Source organism: Physeter macrocephalus, chromosome 18, assembly GCF_002837175.3.
Source record: "Physeter macrocephalus isolate SW-GA chromosome 18, ASM283717v5, whole genome shotgun sequence".
In the NCBI taxonomy this organism is placed as follows: Eukaryota; Metazoa; Chordata; class Mammalia; order Artiodactyla; family Physeteridae; genus Physeter; species Physeter macrocephalus.
Genome location: NC_041231.1, coordinates 75386497 through 75396395, shown reverse-complemented (window position 1 = coordinate 75396395; position 9899 = coordinate 75386497). Strand labels below are relative to the sequence as shown.

Below are 9899 nucleotides of genomic sequence, written 5' to 3'. Positions count from 1 at the left end.
TGCGGAGCACAGGCTCCGGACGCGCAGGCTCAGCGGCCATGGCTCACGGGCCCAGCCGCTCCGCGGCATGTGGGATCTTCCCAGACCGGGGCACGAACCCGCGTCCCCTGCAGCGGCAGGCGGATTCTCAACCACTGCGCCACCAGGGAAGCCCAGCTTTCAAATTTTTTTGACAACTCACAGTAAGAAAAACATTTCACGTCACAAATGCACATGCAACATATTACAAAAGTAACTAAAACAAAAGTTTCATGAATACTTACCTTTATAACATAAGATGAACTGTGATATTTTCTATTCTATTGTAAAAAATTACCAGCATTGGCCCACTAAATTGACTTCACAACTCAACAAACAGGTTCTTATCTGTGTTTGATAAACGACTAGAGAACAAAGGGCTGTCCAGCTTCCCCATCATCCAAAAGGTTCTGGATTGCAGTTCCTAATTTGCTTCTTAATCTCCACTAATGATGTACCACCTGTCAGGCACCGTCCTGAAGGTTTTAGAAATAAAACTGTGACTAAGATTTTAACTTCAAAGAGTCTTTAAATTTAGTAATGGAGTAAAAATCTGTACTGAACCCCTAAGAGAAAAACAAAGTAATATGGGAGTTTGGAGGACACAGAGTTCTTCCAATTGGGGATCGATAAGAAGGCTTTAGAAAAATGCGGCATCTGACCTGGTCTTAAGCATGAGCAGGATTTATATATGTGATGAAGTGGGAGGGAATGGAGTGCTCCAAATGAGGACAGAGCATAAAAACAAGGACAGACAGAAAAATTTCCATACGAACAGTATATATAAGGCCACATGTCAAGAGAAAGCTAAGGCCAGATTACTGTATCTCAACATTCCAGGCTAAATTTTTCTGCAGATAGGTGGAGTCTCTAGAAGGGTTTAGCAAAAAAGTGACCAGACTATAACTGTCGTTTAGAAAGAAGTCTAGCAAAAATGTTTGCTGGTTTTTTAGTGACTAGACATAACCATTTTTAAGTACCAAGGTATTCATCCAGTCCAAAGGCAAATATAAACATTCTAAAAAATATCTAAACCACAGTGCTCCATCTGTTAGATATTTTAAGAATTAAATAAATTTTTAAAATGACTTAAACAATGAAAAACTCATTACAAAAAGTGAAAACAAAACCTGTCCCCAAATTTTTAGTAGTGGAAAGAGCACTACTCCTCCGGAGTAGTCTTCTGCAACCTACCAGTTGTATGACCTTAGTAACTGTGATTATACTAAAGGCCTACTCTATGTGACAAGGACTGCTGCACTCGGTGCTTCACATGAGTAAAAACTTTTAAAGTCCTCGGAGAAAAATCTTCCTTTTTCCTCCAAAGTCAGCTGCTATTGTGAAGCAGAACCCCATAAGCCAGAAACTTATTTTTCCAGTCTTAGAAAAAAGTGTGTTTGTAGATTTCTCCTATCCGAATTTCCACAAAATAACTGCTTCCGAAAAATTCCTTAGCAAGATATACAAGTGTTTTTACCAACTGGGCTTTCCAGCCTAAACTCTCACGGCATCTGCCCACTGCCCTATACTTTCTTCTCCCTTGAACACACAGCAAAGCTTGGTGCCTCTGCACTTGCTTTTCTCTTTGTGAGCAAGGCTCTTCCATTCTTTCTTGTCCGAAGAAATCCCATTATCCTTCAAGGCCAATCAAAAGTGTGGCAATGCTGGCCTTCCACCGGGGCTGTTGGTAGCTTACACATCAGTGCACCACAGAACTGAACTTGGCCCTGTTACAGCACTAACCATGAGATATTACTTTTTCACCTGTCAATCTCCACCAGGCTGGGAAGGTTCTTATCGACCTCTAACCACTCCCTCCCCAGCACACAGATGGACGCCTGGTACATACTAACTGTTTGATACTTGGTTGTCAACGGAGATTTCCTTTCACCCTAACCAAAACCCCACAAGACTGTTACCTTTCTATAAATACCTGCTGAGAAAACATCAACATACTGGAAAAAAACAAACCAAGAGATGGCTGTGGACTGAGCTAATGAGTGAAACCTGACACGTTCAAAGTGACACAGAAAGGTTAAAAGAAAATAATTGTGCATTCCCAAGGGAGCGAGAATTCACAAGATGAGCAATAACAGATAAGACTAATGAAAGCAAATTGTGCAGCCTCCGGGAAAAGAAATGCACAGGGCTCGCCACCTTCTATAGTGAGGTTCCAGGCACCGAATGGACAGGCCTTACAGCCCGGGAAAGGACGGGTGACCGCCTGGTTGCGCTCCAAGACGGAGGTGTGCAGCTCTGCCCGGCGATCGGGGCGGGGAAGAGAGGAAATGACGAGCCAAAAGAGCGTGCTGGGAGGAGGGGCGCAGCGGGGCCGGGGAGTGGGTGCACTAATGTATCCCCTCCACCGATCAGGGGGACAGCGGGGACGGCGGGGCGGGGCCACCCCTCTCGGCCCACCCCCTCTCCGCGCTGCACGCGGGGCCCGATGGCTGCGGCGCGCGTCTTCCCCGGGCCTGCCTCCCGACCCAGAAAGGCTGCAGACAGACAGACCCGCTCACGGAGGGGTGGGGTGCGCGGGCTCCGCGGGGGGAGACTTCCCGTCCCGAGGGCCAGAGCGTGTTGAGTGCAAGGGCGGGCTTAAGTGTGAGGCCGGAAGGACCAGGACGAAACCGCCAAGGCCCCGGGCCCGCGTGTGTGTCTATACCTGAGCGTAGGGGCCTTCGTGGCAGGCAAACCGAACACTCCCGGTCTGGGGCCTGAGAACCTGTGCCTAAGGGTCGGGGGAACAGGGACGCATCGCATCCCCAACTGGCTCTGGCACCCTGCGAGGCTCTGGACCCCGAGATGCCTGCTCCCGAGGGCGCCATCCCCGCGCGGGGCGGCCCCCTGCAGGCCTCGGCCGGGAATGCCCCGGAGCGCTCGCAGGCTCCGGCCTGGGCCGTCGGGAGCCCCGCTCGGCTAGGCTCAGCTCTACTCCCCGGGCTCGACGGGCGCCTGGGCCTCTCCTGAGTGGTCAGCGAGACCCGCCAATCGGGGCGCTGGGGCCGGCTCTGGGCCGCTGGATATTGGCTCCTCACACTCACCGTGCCTCGCTCCCCCGGTTCGCTGCCCGCGCTGATTGGCTCCAGTACCGGACCCCGAAACCCAATCAGAGGCTCCAGCCGCCGCTGCCGCCGCCACTGCCGCTGCCTAGCAAAATGGCGAAGCCGAACAAAGGGGAATCGGGCCTCCCTCCAACTGCCTCCGCGCAGGCGCCTCTGAGACCACGCCCCCTAACCCGAGCTCGGGCTCGCCCCACCCCCAGTTGAAGGAGCACTGCTCAGGCGTCCCCTGAAGCCACGCCCACTTTCCTGATTGGATCACACCCTCGGCCGAAGGAATACGCAGGCGCCTGCTAGACACGCCAGCCCCTTCAACCCTTCAACCTTCAAACACCGCCCTGAGTATAGTACCACGCAGGCGCTAACTAACTCCTTTGCCAACTGCCCTCCCCCGTCTGTGCGGCCCCTGGAGACACGCTCCTGGGGCTAATGCGCAAGCGCCGTTCTACCCAACTCGCTGTCTCGTTACGCATGCCCGGGCGGCGGCGGGGTACTCTATGGAATTTACCACCGGAAGTTCGGCGGCCATCACCAAAGAGTGCAGGTTCGGCTAGCTAGCTAGAGGGGCTCGTTTCCGCCCCGCTCCCAGGTGGTGGGCGGCCATCTTACGTGCGTGCAATTAAGAGCTTTGGCGGGATTGGCTCCACATCTGGGCTCTTCTCCTGCTCTCCACCTACCAGAGCCCTTCCCTGCGGGGCGGGACCTCCTAACAGCCGACTCCTTTCCAGGTGAAGGGTAACCCCGGTATGTTGGGGCTTTGAACGAACCTCCCCGCTCCCTACCACGGGACCCCGGGACAGGCCCCACGACCTCGCTGATCCGCCCTAGGGTAGGAAACAGAGAATGGGAGGCCTCTCTAGACTTCTTCCCCCAGCTCCCCCCAAAAGATGAGGGTGAGCCTTCCTTGAGAGGCCGCCTTCCTTCTCCACCTGCCCCCGCCTCGGCAGTACACTCCCCCAGGCCTGTATACTCCCTAGTTGCGGCTTAACGGGACTGTGGCCAAGTCCCACCTTTTTGCTTCTGGGCCAAATCCAGTGGGGAAATACTTTTGCATCTTGCAGGGAAAAGGAGACTGTCTTGAATCAGCCTTGCTCGGCGCGGGCGCGGGGAAAGGAGGAGGCGGGTCCTAGGACCGCCTTTCTTCCGCTCCAGGAAAGCGCGAAATGCGAGCGGGGCCCGTCCGCCTCCGAAACCAGGCATTCTTTCTTTTTCTTGCCCCAGAAGAGTTTTGCATTACTTTCAGCAATAAACGGTGGGGGGAAAATGTTCGTACGTGGGTGGTCTGGGAAGTCTGAACGTAATATATTCAGGTTGCCTAAGCATTTTTACTTCCTTTCCCCTTTTTATAGCTGAAGAAACACTTAAATTCTGGAAATAGCGACTCAGTATCATGGCTGGCAGCCCTAATGAAGATTCAGAAGGAAGCAGAGTGCGTAACAACTGTTAATTTATTGGTGAACCGAAATGCAGAATAATTGAGGTCAAAAGCATAAACACTTTTTAATTAAACCAATAATTGAATTGTCTTTCTCTCTCTCTCTCCTGCTGATTTACTTTAGAAAGGCTGATACAGTCCTAGGCAGAGACCACCCATCACTTTCTTTTGCACATGCTTTAATTCGCTTTAGATAACCCCTTAAATTTTGAGGATTTGTCTTTAAATGAAGGAGGGACGGAAGAGAAGTGGTGGTGGGCACAGTAAAGGAAAAGAAATAGCTTAGTATTTTTCTGTCACTAATAAAACTTTTCTTTCCATTTGCACATTTTAGATTACTTATGTGAAAGGAGACCTTTTTGCGTGCCCCAAAACAGACTCTTTAGCCCACTGTATCAGTGAGGACTGTCGAATGGGTGCTGGGATAGCTGTCCACTTCAAGAAGAAATTTGGAGGGGTGCAGGAACTGTTAAATCAACGTGAGTTTTGAAAACTGCTGAACTTATCTGCCCTGGCTAGAGCTTCTTTTAATGCTCCTGTTATACTTAATTATTAAACAAGATATACATGCACAGATGGGGTTCCTAACTACTGAGTCCTTTTAACTCTGCAGATTAAGTTTTTCCTTTACAAAAATGGCGTCTAGTTTAGGTCCTTATCACGCGAAACCTGAATTCTTGTAAAAGTTTTAAATTTCTTCTCCTTCTTTTATATATCTTTCTTGATAATATTACTCCGTTTCTCTGAAACCTTTAATAACTCTGAAGTGCTTAGCAAAGTCCACAGATTTTAGCTTGGCATTCAAGATCCTCTGTTTACCCATATTGTGCTTATGCTTCAAAGAGTTTAGAACCTTTTCCTTACAGACTCCTCCCATCACTTTCTACCAGTGATTTTAAACCAGAGATGTGTATCAGAATCACACGTGGGCTTCTGAAACAGTTGCTCAGACCACAGTTCAGGCTTACTGAATCAAAGTCTCCACTGGTGATTCTAATCCCAGCCTTTAAGAAAGCAACTTCTTACTGCTATGTATTATATTTATTTCTAAACATGACATGTTCTCCTGATTGAAAACTCTTTAATAATTAAGAACTTTTTAATACATCTATGTTCCCCTTAATGCTTAACGCATTAGTTGTTTTTGTATGTAAAAGGATTATTATTAAACACACATTTGGCAAGTAAAAAGTGCTGTACATTCTAAAACATTTCACGGCAATAGACAGTAAAGTTTTTTAAGTGAACAAGTAAGGTATATTTGAAAATGCAGCAGGACCAAAGATGGGGTGTGAGGAAAACATGATTCAGAAAACATTAATAAGAAAGCTGGAAGTTAAGGAATACAGTATTTAGGAAGGCTGATAAGGATCAAAGTGGTCTTCAGGGTTGAAAATTCTAGTTCTGAAGTAGACTCAATTTTATAAAGATTTTTTAAAAATCTTAGAATGGAGATCAGTGTTGTGGTTTTCTTTTTCTTTTTTACTATTAAATAACTGTTTTTCTTAGAAAAAAAGTCTGGAGAAGTGGCTGTTCTGAAGAGAGATGGGCGATATATATATTACCTGGTAAGATGGGGCCAATTCTCAGTAAGTTCTAAGGATTGGTAAACCAATGGGCTGTACTGCATTTATGTTGATCACCGTGTTTCATTCCAGACAATGAGAGATGTCGAAAAGCTGACCTCATGCCAACTCAGATCCAGAAGTGGTGGCTATTTGGTGCACCGGATTAGAAAGGAACATGAGGCTGCATCCCAGCTCCATGGGAAAGAGTAGTGATATTCACCAAAGACCTGTGTTATGAGACTTGCAAAAGTTAGGGATGCCTCCCATAGTTTAATTCCTTCCTAATCATAGTAAGATAGAGACAATAAAGTCTCAAGAGATAGATTGTCCAAAGGAGTTTTTCTCAGTCTTCCCTATCAAATGCAGTGCCAAGTAATACTCATCTCCTTTCCTGCCTGCTTCCTCAATGTGGGATTCTTCCACTATCCAAATGGTCTTTGGCCTCAGAAGGAGTGCAGCTTCTTGGCAATGGTGCTGGATGACTTACAGCCAAGTCACTACAAGCCTGATTTGGACAGCACACTGAGTGGGGACATGTCCTAGCCTCTTTGAATGTCCTTAATGCTACTGTGACTTCCAATCTTGTTTGGAATGCTACCAGTTTGTCTCTGTTCTTTTATAGGGAAATAAAAGGCAAGCACAGTTTTTAAATAAATAAGCCTAACAGGAAATTTTTAGGTGTTATGGATTCTTCCTTGTTACAGATATGCAGCTTATCTCTTGGAAGTGGCACAGAAACTTTCACCTACTTTGCTTAAAAACAGTAGACAATAGGCTACTACACCTGCTAATCTGGTTTTCTTGGGAAAAGGAAAGATTTTTATATGGCAGTGTCTGGGTTTCTCAGGCTCTATGTAGTGGATTCCTGAGGAGCTCCCGTAACTGGAAGGGACAGTATGACATTTGTCATCTAGACTATTCTATAAAAATATACTTATTATTTTAATTATCAGATGTTGGGAGAATATGATGACTTTTCTTTGGCTCTCATTTTGGACTAATGGAAATTTGAATTCGTTCTTTGTACTTAGATTACAAAGAAAAGGGCTTCACACAAGCCAACTTATGAAAACTTACAGAAGAGTTTAGAGGCCATGAAGTCCCATTGTCTGAAGAATGGAGTCACGGACCTCTCCATGCCAAGGCAAGGAAATCCAGGGCCCTAAATGAAGACTTGATTAGTGGGGTTTACTGTCTTACCCAAAGACAAGTGACTTAAAAGCTTAATGTAACCTAAAATACAGACTTAAAGGTGGAAAAATTTCAGAACATTTAAAAATCATCAGTAAACAAGTTGTCAGATCTTAGCCTAAGGTGTGCCCATCTTTTAGCCTGGGCTGAATGAATCAGGATGATTAAACCACAGACCTGCCTCGGCCTACTTAGTAGGGAGGAACCACTGTTTACAGACATTTGTTGAATTCTGGCCATCCTCTACCTGAAGCTTGGCCTCTATTTTTGAAACAATACAGCTAAAGAACAAAGACTGAGCAATTGTGATTTCTCTCTGGGCCACTTCAGGTGTCCCAAACCTGTTAATTCTATGTGAAGAAAGTTGTAAGTTATCACTGCTTTTTAAACTGCATGCCTGTTTGTGTTCAGTGTGGACAGTAGCCAGAGGATAGGTCCCTTATGTAATGTCTTAGACCCTAGATATTGGGAACTTAAGGGACTGACGTTAGGGGTTCAATATCCTCTTTGTTTCCTTTTCAGGAAATAGGCTTGGGGTCCCTTCTTCTCTTCTTGTCAGACTAGTTTTGTCAGTGCTGAGCATGCATGCAGGTTTATTCCAAGGTCCAAGTTACTTATGGGTGTGGCTACATGGTCCCTCATCTTACGCTGGTCTTTAATATGTTCATCGCTTATGTACCAGAAACTTTTTTTTTTTTTTTTTTTTTTTTGCGGTACGTGCGGGCGTCTCACTGCTGTGGCCTCTCCCGCTGCGGAGCACAGGCTCCGGACGCGCAGGCTCAGCGGCCATGGCTCACGGGCCCAGCCGCTCTGCGGCACGTGGGATCTTCCCAGACCGGGGCACGAACCCACGTCCCCTGCATCTGCAGGCGGATTCTCAACCACTGCGCCACCAGGGAAGCCCCCAGAAACTTTTTTTTAATCACAATTTTTTCAGGTACTTAACCACATTTATAGAAAATTAGCAATTTTAAGCCTCTCTTTTCTCCCTAGGGATATTGAGGATCAGTTAAGTAACATCTTGGAAGAAAGGTGCCAGGTAGTAAGAGTTCTGTGGGCCGATTGAGGTTTCTTATCAGAGTGCTGCAAAGATCTGAATTACAATCAGCTTGGCATTTCCCAACATTCCCTCTTGACTTCCTGTGTGCAGATATCCTGTCCTTTGTCATTCTCCTTTTTATCTTCCTTAACATTTCACTATCATAAGTGTATTTTAAAAATTCCAACTTTTTGCCAACCACCCACAGCTAGTTTTCATCAGTAGAAATAGAAGGGTAGTAAGTTCTTCCATCTCACGGCAGTTATACGTTTCTAAACGTAGCCTGAAGTAACTGGGAAGTGGTACTTTATTAGGCAAAAGAGAAGTGACAGCTATTGGATGTTAGGGCTGTCTAGGAAACAGCCTTAGGTGACTCACAATAGGAGTTAACTTCCCAACTCCCACCATGGCTGCCTATAGGTGTGAGACCAGATGATATCTTAGGCTTTGGGTGGATGCAGCCTAGAGGAAGAGGGAAGGAGTGTTTTCCTAGATACCTTCATCACAACCAGTGGGGATGTTTTGTCTTTTTCAGGATTGGATGTGGTCTTGATCGTCTGCAATGGGAAAATGTATCTGCGATGATTGAGGAGGTCTTTGAGGCAACAGACATCAGAATTACTGTGTACACACTCTGAACAGATGAGCATTTTGGATATGTCTACCTTCTGTGTCATCTGGGCCTTAGGACTGAGCAAACTGACCTTAAAATGGTCAGAGGAAAGTTTCCTGTGAAGTAGTCTGTGTCACAGGCCAGACTTCGGTTGCTGTATTTTCATGATTGGACTGGGACTCTGGAGGAGGGATTGCTTGGGAAGTGTTGCTGGGAATTTTTTTTTTTCCAGGAAGGTAAGGCATAGATGGCCTGATACTAGGTGGGGAAGCCAAATGTTAGGCCTATGACCCCTGTTTTGCTAGGAATGCTACTTGATTTGTTTGGGTTGCCACTAGGTGTCAGCATTGCTTCTGCTTCTCTGCTGTTGAAGAGAAATTTCAGGAAGGATGAACATTTCAGTTAATTTTGCATTTTTTGTCATTTGTGCACTTACCTGGTATTATCCTTATGTCATAAAATTCATCCTAGGAGAGAAATATGGGTTCAGTTTTGTTTAAATTACAAGAAAGAGTTTTATGTTGTTAACAACAAGGAATTTGTGGTGACAAGAATGGAAAAATAAATAAATTCTTGGGGGTGTGGGCAGTGAGGTTCTGTGCACATGTCTGTGTTGTTCTGGACTTGGGTAATGGAGGATTCACCTGTAACTTAATCCGAGGAGTCAGATAGAGGGTCCAGTACGAAGAGCAGCAAGGTGAGAAATAAGACATCAGAATGGGCAAGAACCGTGGGTCAGCACACTGGAAAGGCAGGCTTTTAGAATCTCCCTGTGGTGAACTCCTGCTCTCTTTTGTCCACCACATAGGTTCTGTGATTGAACCTGTCTGAATTCAATAATGAAACAAATAAAATACTATGTGGAATATGTGGCAAAGTTCTTAGTGTGGAGTAATGACTCAATAAATCAGTAGTTCTCAACAAAACCCATGTGAATCTCCTTAAAAAAAATAAAGGTCCACTGCCTCCAAAA

General features: G+C 46.0%; 2 protein-coding genes across 14 annotated transcripts in view; one reads left to right on the top strand and one right to left on the bottom strand.

Annotated features, from left to right (window-relative positions):
• The window catches only part of NFYA (nuclear transcription factor Y subunit alpha), a 24665-nt gene extending 20556 nt beyond the window's left edge, over window positions 1-4109 (bottom strand). For 7 of the 10 annotated variants that reach the window (XM_007118419.4, XM_024121837.3, XM_007118423.3 and 4 more), the window contains exon 1: window positions 3063-3168. The gene's annotated coding sequence lies outside the window, so the exon portion shown is untranslated. Of the gene's footprint in view, window positions 1-2683; window positions 2877-3062; window positions 3169-4090 lie in introns of those variants that run through there. The other 3 variants (XM_007118418.4, XM_007118420.4, XM_007118421.4) reach the window with 2 other exon arrangements.
• Window positions 3405-9899, top strand: OARD1 (O-acyl-ADP-ribose deacylase 1). 4 transcript variants are annotated; one of them, XM_007118429.4, is made up of 6 exons: window positions 3405-3624; window positions 4430-4509; window positions 4850-4994; window positions 6025-6083; window positions 7115-7227; window positions 8849-9899. In XM_007118429.4, the coding sequence occupies exons 2-6, from the start codon at window positions 4471-4473 to the stop codon at window positions 8949-8951; spliced, it is 459 nt and encodes a 152-aa protein (XP_007118491.1). In that variant the 5' UTR covers window positions 3405-3624; window positions 4430-4470; the 3' UTR covers window positions 8952-9899. The 4 variants fall into 4 exon arrangements, with proteins under 4 accessions (XP_007118491.1, XP_007118490.1, XP_007118489.1 ...); XM_007118428.4 differs by lacking the exon at window positions 3405-3624 and adding an exon at window positions 3631-3808; XM_007118427.4 differs by lacking the exon at window positions 3405-3624 and adding an exon at window positions 3631-3824.